The 23,679-nt window shown below is 38.3% G+C and overlaps 1 protein-coding gene across 5 annotated transcripts in view; it reads left to right on the forward strand.

The window, feature by feature from the left end:
• The window catches only part of SGCZ (sarcoglycan zeta), a 793,251-nt gene that overhangs the window by 699,023 nt on the left and 70,549 nt on the right, over positions 1–23,679 (forward strand). For all 5 annotated transcript variants that reach the window (XR_006290777.1, XM_043546174.1, XM_043546176.1 and 2 more), the window contains one exon: positions 13,215–13,337. Coding sequence is in view for 4 of the 5 variants with exons in the window: in XM_043546174.1 (XP_043402109.1) it covers positions 13,215–13,337 (123 nt within the window). In the remaining variant the exon portion in view is untranslated. The remainder of the gene's footprint in view (positions 1–13,214; positions 13,338–23,679) is intronic.

Here is a 23,679-nt window from a genome sequence, read left to right on the forward strand (position 1 = left end):
TTTCTAATGTGAACATCCTAGCCCCAAAACTGAAATAAGATCATTAAACTCATTTCACATAAGCCACTAAGAATCCACAGGCCCATGATAGAGAGAGGAAAGCTCTCTCATATTGTTATTTAACTGAGCCAAACTAGTCCATTTCATGTTTTTTCTGAATATATTTTTAGATTCATCGATTCCAAGGCCAGAAGGGAGCACTGTGATCATTTAATCTGACCCCCCTGTATGATAACACAAGCAATAGAACTTCCCCAAAATAATTCCTAGAGCAGATCTTTTAGAAAAATATCCAGTCTTAATTTAAACTTTGTCAGTGATGGAGAATTCATCACCACTCTTGGTAAACTGTTCCAATGGTTAATTACTCTCACTGTCAAAAATGTACACCTTATTTCCACTCTAAATTTATCTATCTTTCACTTAGAGCCATTGAATCATGTTGTACCCTTCTCTGCTAGATTGAGAAGCCCATTATTAGATATTTGCCAGTGTAGATGCTTATATACTATAATAAAGTCACCCTTTAGCCATCTCTTTGTTAGATTCAAAGAGCTCAATCTATTTAGCGTATCACTATAAAGTATGGTTTCCGATCCTTTCATCATTCTTGTGTCTCTTCATCAAACCATTTCCAATTTATCTACATCATTCTTGAATTTTGGACACCAGAACTGGACACAGTATCCCAGCAGTGGTCACACGAGTGCTAAATAGAGAAGTTCAATAGTCTCTCTACTCCTACTCAAGATCCCCCTATTTATGCATACAAGGATTAATTAGCTGTTTTTGCCACAGCATCACACTGGGAGTTCATGTTCAGTTGATTATCCACCATGGCTCCCCCCCAAAAAAATTAGTGCTTTTACTGCTCCTGAGGATAGTCCCCCATCCTGTAAGCATGGTCTACATTATTTGTTCTGAGATGTATACTTTTACATTTAGCTCTATTAAAATGTACATTGTTTGCTTGCACCCAGTTTACCAAACGATCGAGATTACCCTGTGTCAGTGACCTGTCCTCTTCATTATTTACCATTCCCCCCACTTTTTTTGTCTTCTGCAAACTTTATCAGTGATGATTTTGATTTTTCTTCCAGGTCATTGATAAAAATTTTAAATAACATAGGGCCAACAACTGATCCCTGTGGCAACCCATTGGAAACACACCCACTCAGTGTTTACAATCACATCTTTAGATCTATCAGTTCGCCAGTTTTTAATGTGTGCTGGGAAATTTTATATTCTATTTTTAATCAAAATGTTGTGTGGTACCAAGTCAAGTGCCTTACAGAAGTCTAAGTATATTTTGTCAACACTATTTCCTTTATCAACCGAAGAAAGATATCATCCAAGAAAGATATCAAGTTAGTTTCACAGGATCTGTTTTCCATAAACCCATGTTGATTTGCATTAATTACATTACCCTCCGTTAATACTTTATTTATTAAGTCCTTATCAGCTGCTCATTATCTTGCTCTAGGCTGACAAGCCTATAATTACCCGGGTCATCCCATTTACCCTTTTTTTTTTAAAAACGGGCACAACTTTAGCTTTGTTACAGACTTTTAGGACTTTTGTGGTGTTCCAAGACTTATTGAAAACTGGCATTAACAATCCAGTGAGCACCTCAGCTAGATCTTTTAAAACTCTTGGATGCAAGTTATCAGGATCTGCTGATTCAGAAATGTCTGACTTCTTAATATTCTTCAGAGATACTAGTGGAATGTTATTACCACCATATGATGAGACTATACTATATCATTAGTATAGACGATTCCTATATAACATACAAATGATTAATCACTACGTAAATAACATATTTACACCCTTTTATTATTTAGTGTAGATTGCAGTTGGGCACTAGAGAATCATGTCAGGAAAAACTGAGTATGTGTATTACCTTTCCTTCAAGCTGAGCAGAGACAGCAGCCATTAAGTCAGGGAAGCCTTAAAGGCCCACTACCCCAAAATGTGATCTCCCATTTGACAACTCCAAAGCAGAGCTATCAGCCAGGTAGCAGAACTGTCAGCTGTCTACAAGTTAGGACCCATCAATCCAAAGATTCTCACCCCAATACAAATGAGAAGTTCTCTTGTGACTTCCACCTTCACCTGTTACCCAGAGTTCCTTCAGACCAAAGCTCTTCGTAACTTTTCTCTGTGCAAGGTGGTGTCAGGAAATAAATCAATGGAGGTACAGCCGTCCGACTGATAGATGGCACAAACAGGACAACACAAGAATGCTTTCACTTAAAGCTATACTTTACTTAGTCTCAAGCACTTACACACATCTGCAACAGGTTAGGAAAACACCCCCAACCCTCATTAATTACCGAAGTTGTGTGTGGCTTTCGAATGGCACAATGGCAGTCTTCCAATGGGGACCACAAGATGTGTCCAGAAGGAGAGTCCCTGAACAGTACAACTACCTCAAACTTTCTTCCCTTATTTATTCATTAGTATTACAATAAGATGTCACTCAAAGAAAACTTATTAAGCAAGCAATTTCAAAGAGATTTTCCTCTAATTATCAATTAGTCAGATATGGGTTTTTTTCAGAGTTTGCATGCCTTGAGGCCCTGACAGAGAGATCCCTGAGGGCACATATAGATAAGGTTCCAGTTTTATTAAAACACATACCTCAGCAATTTCAACAGAGATCTCATCAGGAAGGATGCTGGGTCAAGCTGCCCTTCTTGTGGTTGCCCAGTCATGCTAAGGCAGCTGCATAGGCCCACTTATGACCTGCTGGCTTGGTTACTTTTAACAATAAGCGGGAGTGGTTCAGGCATTTTTCTGGTCCCCCAAGATTTCCTCATACACACCCTCCCTCTAAAAATTTGAGAGCCCAATCCATTTCTCCACCCAATTCCCATCATCCCCCAGAGCCACCTGTTGGAGCCATGCAGGAATTCCAGCTCCCTCAGCAGATGGAGAGAGAACTTGGATTCATAGAGGGCTTCTATGGAAAAGGTCAGGGAATTCTGCATATATGCATTCTCTGTATTTTCTAACTATGTTGCACCTACTGATAGTAGATCCCTGATCATCATCCTCGGGATTAATAATCCTGATGTGCATCTGGTACAAGCTATTGTAGTCGAGCCTTGCTTTTATGTTACCTCCATAACACCTCACTCGAAACTTCAAACTTAATTGGATGTATGCAATTGAGAATAACAATACCGTATGACTTAAAAACAAAATAGAAACATGTGCTTCTGTAGCTAGCTATACAAGATGATCTGAGAGGAAAAATTGTAGGCCTTAACAAAACCAGATACAGAAAATTGTGTCATGTTATATGCGCTTTAAAAAAAACAAACTAACAGACCTAGTCACTTACATTTAACGTATAAACTTAATTTAAGAGAACCTCTTCATGGGGCAGTTCGTATGTAAAATATAGGAAAAATTTGCTTTAATCATCTGTTTAATATAATATAATTAATATAACACCCAAAACACTTGTTTTCATGGAAATCTGAATGTGTTGGCATCTTCATGTGAATTAGGGAACACATTATTTTAAATTGAATATAAGGGGTATGGAATTAGTATGAATTCTTCATTTGCTTTATTGCAGGGGTTCTGAAACTGGGGGTTGGGACCCTTCAGCGGGTTGCAAGGTGAGCTGTCAGCTTTCACCCCAAACCCTACTTTGCCTCTAGCACTTATAGTGGTGTTAAATATATTAAAAAGTGTTTTTAATTTATAAGGGGGGGGGGTCACACTCCAGTACTTGTTATGTGAAAGGGGTCACTAGTGCAACATTTTGAGAATGACTGCTTTATTGCCTTTGCATTCATTGAAAAATGTGGGAGCCCTCTAGTGCCTGAAATAATATAATACCTGAAGTTCCTATGAATATTGAACAAAATCTCTGTAGTTTAGCACATACTTTATCTGCCTTTATATTTCAAAAATATTGAGTTTAAATCCTGTGGGGGGTTGACTCTTTATTAAAAATGCTTTATCTCTTTTATCCTCTTAGTCTCAAAAGCATCCACACGTTTTCAAATCTTTCTTTATCAAGAAATATCCTGTATTTAATAAATATTTAAACAGCCTGTTTTTATTGAAGAAACAAAACACTGTAAATTAAGTGTGAATTTCATTGCATTTTGCATACACAGAGATCATGAGCTCTCAATAATTCACTTTGAACTGTGGGCCTTTGTGATGAACTGGAAGATATCTGTATTACTTTTTATGAATATGATGCATGCCTCTCTCTGTTTGTTGATGATGGGTTACTAGCTATGGAGTTAGATCAAAAGGAGTTATTAAAGGAACCAAGCAGGAAAGGTAAAACAATGGCTTCTGTGAATCAGGTATAGAATGGATATATTGCAATTTAAAGGAGCCATTGCAGTGAGCACGCTGATGCTTTGTATTATTGATGCTTTTCAGGCACCTCAGTTTCAGTTCATGCACTGGTGCTTCGAGGATGGATTAAAAATGTACTGTAGGTGCCCGGAAGCAGAGCAGAAAGTACAGCAATGAAAGTGCTAGCTTTATTCTCTTGCACAGCTTTGTATTTCTTTTATAGTTGCTGATAGCAGTGGGAGAGGATGGTTTTTACGGGCAAGACAGAAAGAATAATGCACAGTGTCAGTTCCTTGAAGAACGACAGATCTTTAAAGTTCCATGCACGTTTCTGTGCTATGTGAATAATAAACAACTGCAACACTAAATACAAAAGAAAACCACACGATGCAAAGTTTCTTACTGAAACCTAAAACCACAGGAATTCAGAGTTTTGTCTTTCATTCTGGTCCACATAATAAAAAAAATACTTAGCACTTATTTAGTACTTTTCATCTGTAGACCTCAGAGCTTTACAAACATGGTAAGTATCATTTTCCCTATTACGATCTCTTTTGTATGGAAAAACATGGAAGAGAGTGAAATCTGTGAAAACATTATGCAGTAACTAGGGTCTCAGAAGTGACCATCATTCATCACAATCTGACACATGACTCGGTGTGTCATGATGCACCACATGCATAGTCACAAAAGCCTGTCGTGAAGAGGTGCAGCCTGCAGATAATCGTGTCAAGGCTGGCATGAGAAGAGAGCATCTAACAATCCAGAGCATCTAAGAATCTGTGATGAGCTATACCAACAGAGTGATGTCTGATGGTAAGGTTTCTGCAGAGTGTACATTCTGCAGCAAAAAGCTTCCTAGGAATGCCAAGGAAAAAGGCATCTCTATACTAAATTACATTCATTTTTCAGGAGAGCACATCTATTATGCATGCAAGTATGAGCTTTACCTTCCCACAGCCACTGTTTGCAGTTCCTTTACCAACTTTGTGTAATGTAAAAATATAGCTCTGTACTTGGTAGGGTAGTATATCACTTATCCAAATCTGGGAGATTTCCATGCATATTTCCAGTAAATTCCACTTTATCTAATCCATTTCTGATGGTTACCATCTTGGCTGATACCAAGGAATAAACCAGCTAGAGCTAAAAGCAGAAGTTGTTACAGTTTGAGCTAAGTTTTCTAGTTGAGAGCTAGAACAGACCCATGTCTTCCATGGATTGGGTACAGAATAGGAAATAAAATCTTCACTGATCATTGGGTTGCATAACATGCCGAAGTGCCTCCAAAGCATTTTTTTTTCTTAACTCAAGAGCATGCCAGTCATGGGAACATGGAAAATCACTTTTGTGATGCCTAAATCTTAGGGACAAGATAGGGGTGAGTATTTGTTAATATGTACCATAATTCCAAATAATGGTTATCATTTGTTTGTTGAGTAACCAATGAAAATTGTGCAAATTGCTATCTTATTTTAGCAAAGCTATAAAACAGTTATTTATTATTATATATTATTTGTATGCTGCAAATAACCCAAGGCCTAATTATGCTATAAACATATGACAAAGTGGCAGTCCCTGTCCTAAAGAACTTATAACTGAAGTAATAATGCCATACTCCAGTATAAATTTATAGCATATTCAGACCAGCTGTTTGTTCTATATAAATGTGTCACAATTCCAAATAAGATAGAATTAATAATTTTATACTTCATCATTTATACTCTGAATTATCTAAAGGTGCTTTGCTAATGATGAGCAAATACACAACACAGTAGGTGTGATGTTAACTTTGGTCATACAGATGTTGTGCAGTATGCATAAGTTATAAAGGCACGTTCATTAATAATTTTAAAATGGATGCAAGTACAGTGACAACTGCCTTAAGCTGTCATGCAAAGGAATGACAGGAATTGGTTGCTTAACAAAGATATACTTCAGAATTGTGCACAATATGTTTGGTTGCAGTGTCGCCTACTGGAAAGAGCACTAGATTGGGATTCAGGAGACATGGGTTCTATTCCTAGCTCTGCTACTAGCCTGCTGGGTGACCTTGGGTAAGTCACTTCACCACTCTGTGCCTCAGTTTTCCCATCTGCAAAATGGGGATAGTGACACTGATCTTTATTAAGTGATTTTCGACACACTGATGAAAAGCACTATGTAAGGGGTAGGCATTATTAATATTTTGAGTCTGATTCTCTTCTGTGCCCGAGCTCTGCTCAACATAAGGGTAGGGTTAAGAAAGTGGGAACAGGCATCAGGGAGGCAATTATGATGACTACCGGTTTCTCAGTGCCTTTCCCACCACTGATGCCATTTAGAGCTGCTTCCAAGCACTGACACAGGGTTCTTAATGGCTATTTCCTTGGTGGAGTTGGTGCTCCACTGTGCCCACCTTCTGCCTCCAAAACATAACCTTCCACTGACATTCCCCCAAGGCAGGACAAAGGGGCTGGCTACGGTGTAAATACACCACAAAGGATTTCCCCTCTAGGAAGGGAATTTTTTTACCAGGTACTTTTAGCGGGATTGTGGCCCCTTTGCATAATGGCTTGAGAATACCCAGTTTCAGAATCTGTCATTATGAGTGAGTCTCTTACAATTGGAGATTGCTTAGTAAAGATGGCTTCCTGTACACCTTTCATTCTAGTGTTTTAATACCTACATTTATTTTGATAAATTTATGTATGGAAAGTTCATGTTAAAGAAAGAGCCAAAATTTTCCTGTATTATTGTACTTGTAATTTACCTCAATATTCATCTTGATAGTCTGCAAAATAAAGTACAGTATGCTACTATTTTTACTGTGAAATCCCCTTTAATGCAAACAGTCCTAAAAATCATACTTCACATTTTCAGCAAATACTCTGATTTAATACAGATTCACAGAGAATATTATTCACTATTAATTTGCTTTGAAATCACAGCTACATTTCCCAGGGATTATTTAAAAAGTACTTAAGGAAGATACTGAAATAATATTTAGGCTTTTGAAATATAAACTTTGCTTCAAATGAGTCAGTAGTTTATAAATTGAAAATGCATTTAAACTTCTCTGGGTTCTTAGTCCCAAATCCTCAGCACACTGAAGACAGAGTTTGGCTACTCACATTGGTGGGACAAGACTCTGACCCTTGGGAAGTAGACTGCTCCAGTAATATGCATGTATGTGCTCAACAGAGCTAAAGCGTTTCTCAGATGGCTCACTAACTGGAGGAATTCCCAGAAATGACATTCTCAATGCAGTAAAATTTGGAAGAGACAGACACATGTTTCCACAAACTGTGGAATCTATAGTTCAGAGAGAGACGCTATTCTGTGTCCATTGCAAATGAGTATACTGGAGGATATGATTGCTCTACATGTTTGATCTAACAACTTCACAGATGTACATTGCTTATACATGATGTCTTGAGAGACAGTTCTGTCCTACTTTGCTTCTTTCTGTTATTTTAGCATACTGTCACGGATTCACAAATCATGTATTTGCTGACTGCTTTTGAGAGACAACTGTGTGCATTGTAACCGAAAGGATGCAACACAAATTTATCACACATGCAACTATATACGCTTATTTTCCTTCTGCATGGCTGAAATGTAACAAAACAGTCCAGCATTTCTGTTGTCATAGCATTTATGACTTTGTCAGTAACTTAAATTCTCAAAAAAAAACCCCCAAAAAACCCCTAAATTGTTGCACATCAGAAATGGTTTTAATGTCTCTGGATAATTCCACAAATGACTTGAATATACCAACTACTGTTTCAGCAATAATAATTGAGTACTACTCAGTAAAGCACACTATGGAACCCAATGGTAGCATATACTCAAAGCACATTTTTTTTTATTGTACAAAAAGTGGAATTCACTTTTGTAATGACATTTGTGGAGTAACAGATATCTAGCAGTATTTTTATATAGTATGAAAGTAAAGAGCCACAAATGTCAATGGTTTAAAATATCTCACAAGTTTCCTGGTGGTAACAATAATTTCTGCTATGGATGGTTGGCTTGTTAAGCATTCTGTGTGAAAAACGGTACTGTTTGTAACACACTTCAAGTTTTACATGAGAGTCATTAAAAGCTGGGCTATTATTTGTAATAGATATCTTTCCTTCTTGCGCTTTTCCCGATCGTTTTTACCAAAACACTATTCTCCTTTTCCCAGACCTGGCAGTAGTTCTATACCCAACCCATCTGTTCTGATGCCCTCTGCCTGTGTAGTAGGGCCCAGGAAAGTAAATGATAGGGTCTGACTTGGTATAGATATGGCAATTTCCTGCATGTCCTTGGGAGAACTTTTTGAATTAAGTTTAAATATCTTTGGGGTCCACTATTTTAAATGCAAAATTTATGTATCATTATGTATGGTTCCTGCATAAGTATACTCAGGTCCATCTAGCCTATCCTGTCTTCTGACAGTGGCCAGTGACGGATGCTTGAGGGAATGAACAGAGCAGGGCAATATTGAGTGATCCGTTCCTTGTAATTCAGCCCCAACTTCTGAAAGTTGGAGGTTTAGGGACACCTTGAGCATAGGGTTGCATCCCTAACCATTTTGGCTAATACCCTTTGGTGGACCTATCGCCCATGAACTTATCTAATTCATTTTTTAACCCAATTACACTTTTGGCCTTTACAACATCCCCTGCCAATGAGTTCTGCAGGTTGACTCTGTGTTGTGTGAAGAAGTACTTCCTTATGTTTGTTTTAAATCTGGCACCTCTTAATTTCCTCTGGTGACCTCTGGTTCTTATGTTATGTGAAGGGATAAATAACACTTTATTCATTTTCTCCACATCATTCATCATCATTTTATAGACCTCTGTCATATTCCTTTTAGTCAACTCTTGTTTTAAGTTGAACAGTTCCAGTCTTTTTAATCTTTCCTCCTATGGAAGCTGTTCCATACCCCTAATCAGTTTTGTTGCCCTTCTCTGTATCTTTTACAATTTTAATATATATCTTTGTCAGATGGGGCAACCAGAACTGCACACAGTATTTAAGGTGTGGGTGTACCAGGGATTTGTATAGTGACATTATATTTTCTGATTTATCTGTCCATCCCTTTCCTAAGGGTTTCAAACATTGTTAGCTTTTTTTTAAAAAATATCCCTGCACATTGAGCAGATGTTTTCAGAGACCTACCCACAATTACTCCAAGATCTTTCTTGAGTGGTAACAGCTAATTTAAACCCCATCATTTTGAAGGAATAGTTGGGATTATTTTTTTTCTAAGGTGTATTACTTTGCATTTATCAACATTGTATTTCATCTATTGTTTTTTTTGCCCAGACACCAGTTTAGTGAGATCGCTTTGTAACTCATCACAGTTTGCTTTGGACTTAACTATCTTAGTAATGTAGTATCTTCTGCAGATTTTGTCACCTCACTGTCACCCCCTTTCCAGACCATTTATGAATATGTTGGACAGCACAGGTCCCAGCAGAGATCCTTGGGGGACCCCATTATTTATCCCTCTCCATTGTGAAAAATAACCATATATTCCAACCCTTTGTTTCCTATCTTTTAACCAGCTACTGATCTATGAAAGGAACTTCCTTTTTATCCCATGACTGCTTCCTTTGCTTAATAGCCTTTACTGAGGAACATTGTCAAAGGCTTTCTGAAAGTCCCAGTATAGTGTATTTGCTAGATCACCCTTGTCCACATCCAAAGAATTCTAATAGATTGGTGAGGCATGACTTCCCTTTACAAAAGCTGTGTCGACTCTTCCTCAAAATGCCATGTTTATCTGTGTCTGATAATTCTATTCTGTACTGTTGTTTCAACCAATTTGCTTCTGGAACCTTTTTTTTAAAAAACCAGTGTTAGATTAACTACCCTCTGGTACAGAGGCTGATTTAAATAATATGTTATATACCACAGTTACTAGTTTTACCATTTCATATTTGAATTCCTTCAGAACTCTTGAGTGAATACCTTCTACCCTGGTGACTTTTTACTGTTTAATGTATCAATTTGTTCCAAAACCCCCTCTATTGACACGTCAGTCTGGGATAGTTCCTCAGATTTGTTCTGTACAAAGAATAGCTCTAATGTGAGTAGCTCCCCAACGTACTCTCCAGTGAAAACTGATGCAGAGAATTCATTTAGCTTCTCTTCAATGGCTTTATCTTCTTTGGGTGCTCCTTTAGCACGTCAATCAGTCAATGACCCCATTGACTGTTTGGCAGGCTTCCTTCTTCTGATATACTTCAATATTTTTGTTAGTTTTTGTGGTATTTAGCTAGTTGCTCATCAGATGCTTTCTTGGTCTGCCTTCTTACGTTTTTACTTCGCTTGCCAGAGTTTGTACTCTTTCTGTTTTACACATGTTGAACTTCATGCCCAAATATGTCTCATTTTTGGTATCCCATTTTGATTTCCCTAGTGCAAGCAAGACTGAGGGACTGATCACAGATAAGAGTATTCATAGTTGTTTATAGTCTCATCTTATATGGTACTCATTCAGTAAGTCCATAATCTTTGGCGGTGTAGAGTGTGACCACCCTGCAGAATCAATACTGTTCTCACTCCTGTCTCGGTGAGATTAAATCTGGGGACTATCTCATTTAGTACAGAGGAGTCTTGGGTGTTTTAGGCCTAAATTAATTTAAGCAGAGTAAACAGCTTTTTTGCAGTCCCACTATCCAGGATGGTGGAGAAATAAACTGTCCACTCTCAAATTTCTAGTAGTTTGTGGGAGAAGGAGGTAGTAGCCCAACTAACTAATCTCAACAAAGAAGACCTGATGTACAGGTGAGTCAGTCATTTGCCCTGTGAAGACTTCAGAAATGAGAGCAATAGTGGGCTATTTAACCTTTTTTTTGTACCAGACACCCTGCCTTAAAAAAACAAGTGGGAGTGGAGGAACCTCAGCACCATGTTGGATGAGGCCCTTAAATGGGATTTGAGGGACATGTGCACCTCACAGTTCAGAAGCTGCATGAGAAGTAAGTGGGCTCTCCCTCACACTCTCTCTCTCACACACACACACACACACACACACACACACACGATCCTCAATGAGGTAAAAAAAAACAAAACAAAGCCACTTTAGAGCTGTTGAACCTTGCCATCTTGGTTTTATAGTGTTTAGGGATTATAAATCAGCAGATTCCGTTCTTAGGGGGTTCATATCTGTTATAGTTAGCAGGTGTTTGTCAAGCCACTGGGAGTGAATGCCTCTCTGGAAGCACTCTGCCCTTTGCAGGATTAAGCCTCTGTTAATGGGATATGAGGGTTCTGAGAGACTCTCGGGATCTGGTCATTATTACGTGGTTATAAAGAGCACTTCAGAAACCTGTTCACTTCTTTCATTACACAGAGTAAATAAAAATTGTAGCAAAACCTGATCTCAGTCAAAATGTTAAAAAGAAAGCAAAAACATGACATGGGTGTGGAATCTGATACATTCTGCAAAAGAGACACTTCCACAACAGGACAAATATTGCACTAATTTCAAAGGAAGAGAGCTGCACCTATATTACTATAAACCTTCTGTATTGATATTCTAAATATAATTCTAACTTCTATATAGTGTAAATATAATATCACTCTAGTGGTGTAATCACCCTTCCAAGAGCTTAATTTATTTATTTTTTTTATCTTGGCCCTGAATATTAAGAACCTCATCAGAAAATCCTAATTCAAAATTGGCTGATAGGGCTTTTATATCTCTGATTGGATTCCGGTTTTTGATGATGGCCATTTATGTGTTGAACTGATGACTGCAGCATTATGTAAGCAGGTGCATTCCTCGCTGTTCAATATCTACTAGCTTCAACAGAGCTAGGAGGCTGGTAAGTGAACTCAGATGACAACTGCAAGATAGAGTTTAGAATACCACCCCCATAATCCCTTGCATGTGTATCTCGAGGGGATAATCTAGGCCTAAATTAGTAATCTAAATTTATAAATGTAACTAAATTGGTGAGGATCAATGAGAAAACCTCGGAGTGTCATAGAAATAACATTGCACAAGAAGGCTGAAGGATTTTTTACTGTTGGTCAATGGAACATAATTTGTCATTTATCACCCTCACTTTGAGAACTAAAGCTCTGTTTCATTGCTGGATGAGTGAAATAAAAGAGGATACAATTTCTTTTAAAAAATAAGGGAAAATATATACTGAAGTATGAGAAGAAAAAGGGATTGCATTCTAAATATAGTAGATAGGGCATTGAAATCTGCTATTTGTCTAAAACCTGTTCACCACACTGTAGCCGGGACATTCTCTTGGACTTTGATGTCTTTTAACTGTAAGGCACTAGGTGCCTTAAGATATTTAGGAATTGTTCTTCCATAAAATCAAGTGTCAAACAAGTGATGAGACAAAATTATGTGTGTGTGTGTTTGCTTTTTTAAGTTATCAAATTATAAAAGTATGTGACAGGACTAGAAAATCAACCTGGAAAAAATACGTTTTCCACAAAGTGAATTTGTTTGATTGTTTGTGTTCGCAGAATATGCCAGTGCTTATTTTTTGTTCTTACAGGCACAAAACTGAAAATTTATACAGATAAATCTAAGAAACCTTTCTAAACTGACATTTCAAGATCTCAGAATTTGAGTTAATTCTTAATTCTGGCTTCTCCTTCCACTAATGTCAATTAAATAAATTATATATACACTATTTATTTTTGTTATTTTAAAATCCTATCCTAATAGACAATACTGGGATAATCATTTATATTATGAAACTGTTGAAAGATTTTATAATACAAAGTGTTGTACAACTGACAAAAATATAGAAACCAAAATATTTTTCAAAACTTGAGGTACTGGATGTGCTTCTGGGATTCAAAATGAAGTACTGATTATTTATCTTTCATTTCAATTTTCTTAGATTAAGTGTCTTATTTCTCAATTCCAGGAGCTGATGCTGTGGAGGCCCAGTGTAAGAGATTTGAAGTGAGGGCAAGTGAAGGTGAAAAGGTGCTGTTTTCTGCAGATGAAGATGAGATCATCATTGGAGCTGACAGACTCAAAGTAACAGGTAGAGTAACGAACAGGTCTCTAAACAATATTTGTTTGTATTCCCTGGTGATAATTTTACTTAGTGAACTTGTATCTCTCAGACTTTCATAAACTCTTTTCCCGTAGCAATGAATGGGTATATGGGGACAGATTCTTAGCATTAGCAGTGAGTGCTTGAGCTGTTCAGAATAATCTAGGATGAGCAACCAACAGGTGCTGCATAATGTCATGTATGAAAGACATTTTCTAATGCTCAGAATAGGGTGACTGGATAGAAAGTGTGAAAAATTGGGACATGAGGTGAAGGGTAATAGGCCTCTATATAAGAAATAGCCCTGAATATTGGGACTGTCCCTATAAAATCGGGACACCTGGTCACCCTGGCTCAGAATAAATTTCTTTGTGACTAGAGTTGAACTTAGAATGAAGTTTATATGACCACAAACTGTATATGTTTCATTTTTAACAGGGATGATTTTATATGTCGTCATTAATAAAGCATTGATTTATGGTATATGTGCCATTTTGAAAGGTTTTACTTACATAATGCCCCCTCCTAATTGTGTAAGAGCTGTCATTACATAGTATGTTTTGCAGTTCTTCTGTACTGAAAATGTCAAATCTAATTTCTGTATGGCCAAGTAGTGCTCAACTAAAGCAGGCTCACCTTGAATTTGAGAAGGGGAAGCCTATTTCTGAGCTTAACCTTAGTCTGCTTAATAGAAGAATTAGAAAGTAGTCTCACTTAGGAAGCAGATTACCCAGTTTTGGGCAAGTCTGTAAGATTTATATACTATCAGTGTAAAACAGATGACCACTAAAACATCTTTATGCATTTCCTGAACATCAGTACCTAGAAGGTGTATCGATGCATTATTATATACTTGATTGTAGTGCAGGGTGAACCTTAAAAGGCTCAGATAAACTAGGTTTAGTTTAGATAAGCATCTAAACATTCAGTACTTAAAAAGCCTTGTCTGAACTAGAGGTGGGTCTGAATTATGAAGTTCTAATCCAGAGTGAGATACAAATCTGAATTTCCCCACAATTCAAGTATGTTTGGACTCGGAGTACCAGGTCAGTCCACATTTAAGAGAGGCTTGAATTACAAAGTTCAGATTGTTATTCCACTTCTCTAAAATTCAAGTGGGATGGTTCTGTTTTGAGCCCATGTTTAAGTGGAGCTATTTTGTCTGTAAAGTTAAGCTGTAAATCCTTTTCAACAATAGGCTTTTTGTGAGATTTTAGAAACTACTTCTTCTTTACAGTCAGGCCAGATATATCAAAATGGTTTTCTCATACTATTCTACTACTACCACTTCCAGTCCAGACTGGACCCAGGAAATCCAGAGGCACAGCCTGTGGGGGGAAAAAGTTAACCAAACCTTCTTTTTAAGCATCAGAAAAGATATCGGATTACAATAATATTGATTAATAGGTAAAGAATGTTTTTTATTCACTCCTATTCTTCCATTCCTACCTGATCTCTACTTATTTTTCACACTTCTCTTCTCATGCTGGTACTTCATACTCAAAGGCTTTTCACAGTAGACAATTTAGAAATGCCATCCTGTGAAATAGCATTAGTTCCATCTGTTTACAAGAATGGGGTGGAAAGTTTTTCATTGCTTCAGAGGAGCTCTTCACAGACAGAAGTTTTAGGAGACTTTTATCATGACAGAGGAGACATCGGAAGAACATTAGAAGAAAAAGGCAGAATCATCCTGGAGCCGCACTGGGATCCAAACTCCCAGTCAGATTGTTAAATATTCAGACATTCAATCTTACACAATTGACACGAGCTTTCAAAGCAGCTATTAAAAGTGTACAAAAGAAAACACGTCTGACAAAGGACAGAGAAGTGCTAGAGTTGTCACCATTAGGGAAACTAATTGTGTGCTGTAGATGTGATATATCTTTTTAAAGACTTTGAAAAGCAATGTATTGTATAAGTGAACCTTAACTTCAGTTTATATGGCTATATTTTCAAAGTGGCTGAGTCTAAGCAGTTCCCATTGACTTCAATAGTACCAGTAGGGAAAATCAGGCCAATAAAATTGTTCCTTGTGACAAAGAAAAGGATTTTTCTCTTAATTCCTGAAAGAAACCAAAGTGTATATATCTAATATTAAATGAAACATAACTATAGGTTTTTTTAAAAAATACTGAAGATTTTACCTTACCTACAAAGGCCAGGAAAATTTGAGTTAATGCTGCTTTGACACTGTTAGCTGAGTTTCAGGGATTACTGTATATATATGGTCCTCTACTATAGGATCTCATGATATTATTGAATTGAAATAGCTATGGCCTAACATTTGTTTTTATATATAGTGGCTGCTAAGTGCAAACTAAGCCCTGATCCTGGAGTCACTTATGCACAGGCTAAGCTTTACTCATGTGAACAGTCCCACTGAGTTTAATGGGAACTACTCACATGAGTAAAGTTGAGCATGCGTGTAAGTGTTTGCAGGGTGAGGGCCCAAGAGAATACTGTGTATACTTTGGTAATGGTATCTACTGTTACTGAAGCAATAGAAAAGTTCTCAAGTTTCACCACTTTATGAACTACGGGCCAGATTGATGAACATACTCATCAGCTCTGATTGTTTCAGTTGGAGCTGCTGAGTGCTAAGTACATTTGAAAAGCTGTCCCAAGTATGCAGATGGATCTTCTCTGGAACACAGGTGCAGATTCACTAAATGATCATAGGGGATTGGTCCTGCTTTGAGCAGGGGGTTGGACTAGATGACCTCCTGAGGTCCCTTCCAACCCTGATATTCTATGATTCTATGTCTTGTTACTTAGAATGAATTTATTAAAGCAATATAGGTGCATGCAAATGCTGGGGACAACCTGGGTAAATTTGGCCTGTTTGTGGGCATTTGGATATATTAGAGATTCCTAGAGCAGGGTGACATTTTTCAGAAGCATAGTTTATTTTGCTGAATAAATGCAATTCAGTCAACCTGAAACTATTTGTGATTTTGACACAGATTTACTGAATATTTTGGAGAAAAAATAGGGCTAGATTCACAAAATGGCTGGAGAGGAGGTATCCACCTTATAACTATGTTAGAGCATTCACCCAGGATGTGGGAAACCCAGGGATTTGAACCAACATCTCCCTACATCCAGGTGAGTGCCCTAAACAGCAGACTATAGGCTATTCTGGGCTGGATACCTTCAACAGAAGAGAGCGAAAGCAACTCAGCTTTATATAAATGATTACGTGTTATTTGGAGCAGGGACCTGAACCTGGACTTCTCACCTCTCAGGTGAGTGCCCTAGCCACCATACTATGGAGTCATTCTTTCTTTTTTTTTGGCTCTCTCCCCCTCCCTCTTCCTCCTCCCCTATTCCCCCCCCCCCCCCCCCCCCCCCCCCCCCCGCCCCGGGTTCAGCTGTTTTATATAAAGTGGAAGAACTTCAACAGCAGAACTTGAGAGAGCTCAACCCAAGAATAATGTATAGACTGCTAGTTAGGGCATTCACCTGGAAAGAAGGAGGCCTACCCTCCCCCTTTGGAGCAGCGATTTGAACCCAAGTCTGTCCACTCTGAGGAGAGTGCCCTAACCACTGGAGTAAAAAATATAATCACTATATACACAGGCCTCATCTGGAGTACTCTGTCCAGTTTTGGGCCCCACACTACAAGAAGGATGTGGAAAAACTGGAGAGAGTCCAGCGGAGGGCAACAAAAATTATTAGGGGACTGGAACACATGACTTATGAGGCGAGTCTGAGGGAACTGGGATTGTTTAGTCTACCGAAGAGAAGAATGAGGGGGGTTTTGATAGCTGCTTTCAACTACCTGAAAGGTGGTTCCAAAGAGGATGGATCTAGACTATTCTCAGTGGTAGCGGATGACAGGACAAGGAGTAATGGTCTCAAGTTGCAGTGGGGGAGATTTAGGTTGGATATCAGGAAAAACTTTTTCACTAGGAGGGTGGTGAAACACTGGAATGCGTTACCTAGGGAGGTGGTGGAATCTCCTTCCTTAGAAGTTTTTAAGGTCAGGTTTGATAAAGCCCTGGCTGGGATGATTTAATTGGGGATCGGTCCTGCTTTGAGCAGGGGGTTGGACTAGATGTCCTCCTGAGGTCCCTTCCAACCCTGATATTCTATGATTCTACCTGCTACTACCACCATGTTGTGATCCTAGCCCTTTAAAAATGCTTGGAAAAAAAACAGTTCAGGTTGAACGACACGCTTTGTTTGGCCCAAAACAAATGTTTTTTTGATTCAGTGAATTTTTGGATTTGGTTTGATCTGAACTGATTTTTTTTTTTTTCAGAGCTGTCAGTGAAATGAAAAATCAATTATTCTCCAAGCTGTAGAGATGAATGGTAATTGTAGAGTACTAGTCATTGATGGAAAGTGTTAGTAGGGCATTTTTTAATGAAGGAGAGTACCTGCTGTTGCTATGGTGTCTCTTAGCACCCAAGTTATTTACTGATGACCAAGAATTTCTGCTTATGTTTTTCTTTTTCCTTAAAGATGAGTATTCTTGGGCTTAGGTTTGCTTACTTTGGCTGGTATATCTTGGCTGGGTATAGCACCAAACTCCAGACCTTAAAGTGCTGCTATTTATTAAATATACTATCTCTGGTTCCCTTTGCCTCCTGTGCCCTACCTTTCTCAATATAAGGACAGAGCTGTTCAAAATATACATTGAAGTGTAAAACTGGTTAAAAATGTGTATGTATAGATAAGTGTTTGCATTTATTTGCAAACTTAAAAACTGACCTATTCCTGTTAGAAAAAAATCATTAAGGGTACTACACTGTACACAAAACCTTCCCATTTTTAGGTGTTAATGCATGAGTTTTTAAGAGAAAGTGGGCCCATTTTTCAATTTAAAAAATACTTTGCACCAGAACATGCAGCAGTTTCTATTTTCACTTTTTTTTAGTTTAAAAAAAAAAACATTTTGTAAACATTTCACAAAAAGCAAAATGTGTGCATAGAAATCAGATAAAAAGAAGCAATTTCTTTGCAAAAACTTCCACAAATAACATTTAACAGATTTCTTTAACAGATGATTAAATGAAGCCTACATAGACAGATAATATAAAAATGATGAGGCCTAAATTAGCTTGTTACCATTCAAGAAAGACATCTTGGAGTCTTCGTGGATGGTTTCTCTGAAAACATCCATTCCATGTGCAACAGTAGTCAAAATAGGTAACCAGATGTTATGTATCATTAGGAAAGGGATACATAATAAGATAGAAAATATAATAATGCCATTATACAAATCCATGATATACCCACAGCTTGAATACTGGCTGCAGTTCTGGTCTCCCCATCTCAAAACAGGTATATTAGAATTGGAAAAGATACAGAAAAGGGCAACAAAAATGATTAGGGGTATGGAGCAGCTAACGTATGAGGTGAGACTAAAATGACTGGGATTGTTAAATTAAGAAATAGATGGCTAAAGGGGGATATCAAATCATGAATGGTGTGGAGAAAGTGAATAGGGAAGTTTTATCCCTTCATATAACACAAGAACTAAGGGTCACCTGATGATGATGATGATCAGCATGTTTAAAACAAACCAAAGGAATTACTTCTTCACACAATTCAGTCAACCTGTGGAACTCACTGCCAGGGGATGTTATGACGGCCAAAAGTATAACTGCGATTCAAAAAGAATGAGGTAAGTTCATGGGTGATAGATCCATCAATGGACATTACCCAAGATGGTCAGAGATGCAACCCCATTCTGTGGGTGTCCCTAAGCCTCTGACTGTAAGGAGCTGGCTGGGACTGAATGACAGGGGATGGATCATTCAATAATTGCCCTGTTCTGTTCTTTCCCTGTGAAGCATCTGGCACCAGCCACTGTCAGGAGGCCGGATACTTGGCTAGATGGACCATTGGTCTGACCCAGTATGGCTATTCTTATGTTCTTAAGATCACTCTTTTACAGTTACTTCCTGACTAGCCTCATTAAACTGATGTTAATGGCCCAGGAATTTAGGGGCCTATAACGTAACTAGGATGAAACATTGGCTAGAATCCAAAACCTTTTTCTGTAAAAACTCTGCAGTCCCTTTTATGTTAACTCTTTAATCAGCTTATAATAACAAAAGTATCCTCTATATTGGAATTTTAAAATGTCAATTTAATTACCTTCTCTAAATGGGTTACGCAAAAATCCTTGATTTCCAAACTTCTAGATTCCCTGAAAAGAAAACGGAGCATGCACTACGCTGCAGCCAAACATCAAAGCTGTAGCAAGTCGGATGAGCTTCATTACTGACTGCAGACCAAAACTGAGACTATTGAGCCAAGCTATCCAGGAATGTCAATTGGAAAGGAACTAAATACTTTGTAACAACAGTACGAGTTTACATGTAGACTCATGGAAAGTACTAAAATCTTTCCAAAAGATGGTAAAATACCCAGCCTGGGAAAAAACATAAACATTTCTTCATATCACAGGTCTTTGAGTTCCGACCAATGATTGTGTACTACTTTTAATTTTTTCAGAAAAACCTGGTGAAGTGATGAGTCTCTGTGGGTTGCATCAGTCAATTTACATTACACTCTATGACAAGATATAACTGATTAAACCTGTCAAGGGGTCACAGTGCCAAGATGGAAATTGGAAAGAAAAAAAAAGTATTTTTCTCAAGCTGACACTTTCATAACCACAGTACCTTGGGGTGGTATGTAGAGAAGAAGAGGAGGGGAAAGCAGGACTTTGAAAAGAAGGAATAAACAAACAGAAACAGAACCATATTTCTGCATGGAAAATCAGAAGTTTTCAAGTTACAGTAATTCAGGATTGATATTACAGTGTAAACCAGATTTTGTTTTCCCACTTAACTGTGGCCTAGAGGTCTCTCTCAGGAATCACCACTTTATGAATGAACCCACTACATAGTTAGCAACTTTTGTCAAGATTCTTCTGAGGGCTACACCTCCGATGAGTTGCAGAAAGTCACACAGCCAGACTCTCTTGGTTGTTCTCCCTTTGGATACTCAGGAAACATTGGTGCAACACAGCTTACAATGCAACCTAACATAAGATATTATGACAAATTTCTGTCTTTAGAGATCTGGAAATATTAAGCATCAGGTAAAAGCTACAAGGCTTGTGACACTTTTATTTGTCTATCTAGAATGCAAGAAATCTTATTTTGTGCAAGAAAAGTGTGGCACCAGCACACTGGTGAAACAAGCCATTGAGAAAATGAATATATATTCTTCCAGGACTAGCAAAACCTGGAGGCAGAAGCTGTATTTTTGTTTCCAGAAAAAAATTACAGTTATGGATTTCCCCATTAAGGAGCTTCATAGCTAACCTTGAAATTTTATAAATATTATATTAAAAGGTGAGCATAGGAGTTCTTGTTATTTTGCCACTAAAAATAATGGAGTCACCATAGCCATTGACACTTTACCTTATGAAAACCTCACTAAATAATGAAAATAATTCACACCCACATTGCAGAGGTGCCAAAGCTTAATTTAAAAATCTTGATGATATAGAGTTTGCTGATATAATTTATAGAACTTCTATTTCTCTCTCATTCCACCACCATTTTCTGCTTCTCTTTAAATTGTGTTTGTTCTTTCCTACTTTATCACACAACGGGAGACAAAGACTGTGCACATTCTGAAAGCTTTGCATTCTTGTGACAAATTTAAAATGTAGAACATTCAGCCAGACAGGGAAGTTACTTCAGAGAATTTTCTCTAGGGAGTTGATGGATAAACAAAATGTATAAACCTACACTGTGTAACAGAACATCAAACCTTTGTGGGGGACTGCTGTCTTTCCTAGCCCCAGGACTCCTGTTGCCAGCCTTAACACATCCCAGGGAGGCTTCAGAGGAAGAAGGGGAGTGTGGCTATTGCCAAGGGGCTGGGAAGTGGGGCTGAGCAGTAGAGCTCCCAGCTGACTCCATGAACCCTGTTGTTTGGGGGTCCCAGGGCAGCCCTCCTATTGCATACATCCAGGTTCTCAAGAAGTTGACCTATCAGTCTGTTCCTGCAAGGTGAAAGGAGGGGGCCTGTCCTAGTAGAAGTGACAGCGTTTACCAAGGATCTCCCTATGCCCTTCCGGAAACTCCCCCAAACAGACTAGATCTGTTCACCCCTGGGAGGAAACAGATACAGCCCTCCACTCAAAGGATTGACACTCACGCAGTACTTTTCCAAAACAACCTATTTTCTTTATTTAGTGTAACCAGCCTTTCCTAACACAATTAATCTAAACCTAAATTAAAATATAAACATAAATCCCTAAGCACAGGTATATAAGTTAAACTACCCAAGACCATAATGTCATACAGATGGAATGGCTTAAGTGACTATGTTCCGCACATGGTGATCAGTCATATGTAGGACACAGACAGCAATCTTAATAAACTAAACTTTATGCATATAGAACAAGGTAACATTCATAACACAAACACACATCTTTATTATCCCAAGCATACACATTTATTAACCTTATTTCTATTCTATATCCTATACTATGACTGATATCCTTACTCTCCCTGGCATTCTTTCCCTCTGTCTTAGGGATCCTTCTTCTTTGTCTCGGGATCCTTTTCTGCTCTGTGCCAGCAGCCCCCTGCTGCAGCTGCTGTCACCCTGCAGTTTCTTCTTTCTTCAGGTCTTCTTCCTTGCTGATCTTTGCTCTTGTAGGTTTCTCTGATCTTCTCCTGCTCCTAACCTGACTTTTGCCTGCCTGCTCTCTACCTTATACACTGTTTTTGGCTTGTTCTGATTGGCTTATTTTTCATCTATCTTTAGCATACCTATCCTCCAATCACCTTTAGACCTTCTATGATTGGTCCATACTTATAGCTCAATGACAACTGCTAAATCTTGCTGTCAATCAAAGCTGTTACCCAACAAGTTTTAAGTATTATGGGATGTTACTATTATGGTATAGTGACCCTCACCTAGTTTTGGACTGAGCATGCCTGTATGATCCCTCCCTGCAGTTTTTGGAGTGACCTTTACCTGACCTCAGTCCACACCCTACCGACCAACGTCTTAGTCATAGGCTGAACTGCTTGGAACTGCCAAGTCACTGTCCTTGGCCGTGTGCCAACATTCTGTGCACACTTACAGTTATCAAAATTTTAAACGATAAACAATTACCTTATTTCTTTAATAAATACTTATTTTGCGAACTTATGTGTCTTAATGTTATGGTCTAATGCTGCCACCCCATTTCTGACCAATTTAATTAATTTTATTTCAGTTTTCCCCTCTTTTCAGTTAATGGTAGCAGAGCAATGTTTTCCAGTGCTACTCTTGCAAACAAGATAGAGCAGCTCAAAATCCTTTCATATCACTGTTACATGCCTTTTGCAGTCCTACTGCAGAACCCAGGTCCTTGACCTCAATGGGTATGCTGGCTGTCTAATTGTGTGGGCCCTTTCCCTATCTTCCACCTTCCCTAAATCCCAATCTAAAATGAAAAGATGCTTTTCTTCCCCCTTTATTGTTAATTATTTAATAATCAGGATTTTTATTATTAACATGTTGTTGGTTACGCAGGAAAGTGTGACAGACCTTGAAAATGCATGAGTGTAATGCCATATGCATGACATTTGACAGGTCTGTGTACAAATGTAATGTATGTTGACTCATGCTCAACTGCACACCTGTCACCCTTTCTTTCAGCAAGCCCAGTAGAAGGATCATCATTCAAGGTGAATGAATTTTGGAGGGAGAAGTGATGCAGAGTAGGAGAAGCACTTAATAACATTCACCCGGCTTACTCAGCTAAGTCGTAGGTGGCACTGGCAAAATTGCTATGTTTGATGTGTTTGTAAAAAAATAAAAATTCCAAATAGAGACTGAGCAAAAGTTAAGTACACATGCCAAATTAGTGGACTCCTACTGAACCCAGCTCTCTATCCATAGCAAAAAAGCAAAAGTTCAGTTATGACAAAATATGGCTATGTCTGGTACATAATATTGATCTATACCCCAAAATTGTGTTTTTATGTATAGGATATCTGAGATGGTGTTTTGGAATGTCAGGGGGAGCAGACAGCTTCAGCCCCTTCCCACAATAACTGGCCTGTGATTGAAAGCCATTAGACTTGAATGAATCTAGCTGCCAAACAGAGCGACCATCACGGGGGCATTCTCTCAGGTGGCTGGCTGACTAGGGCTTTGTCTACACTCGCTCTTTTGTCGGTAAAACTTTTGTCGGTCAGGGGTTTGAAAAAACACACCCTTGACAGACATAAGTTTCACCGACAAAAGAGCTAGTGTGGACAGCGCTATGTCGGCAGGATAGGCTCATTGGATTGGTTTAATTATGCCGGCAGGAGAGCTCTCTCCTGCTGGCAAAGAGCGGCTACATGGGAAACCT

This window comes from Chelonia mydas, chromosome 4 (assembly GCF_015237465.2).
Source record: "Chelonia mydas isolate rCheMyd1 chromosome 4, rCheMyd1.pri.v2, whole genome shotgun sequence".
Lineage (NCBI taxonomy): Eukaryota > Metazoa > Chordata > Testudines > Cheloniidae > Chelonia > Chelonia mydas.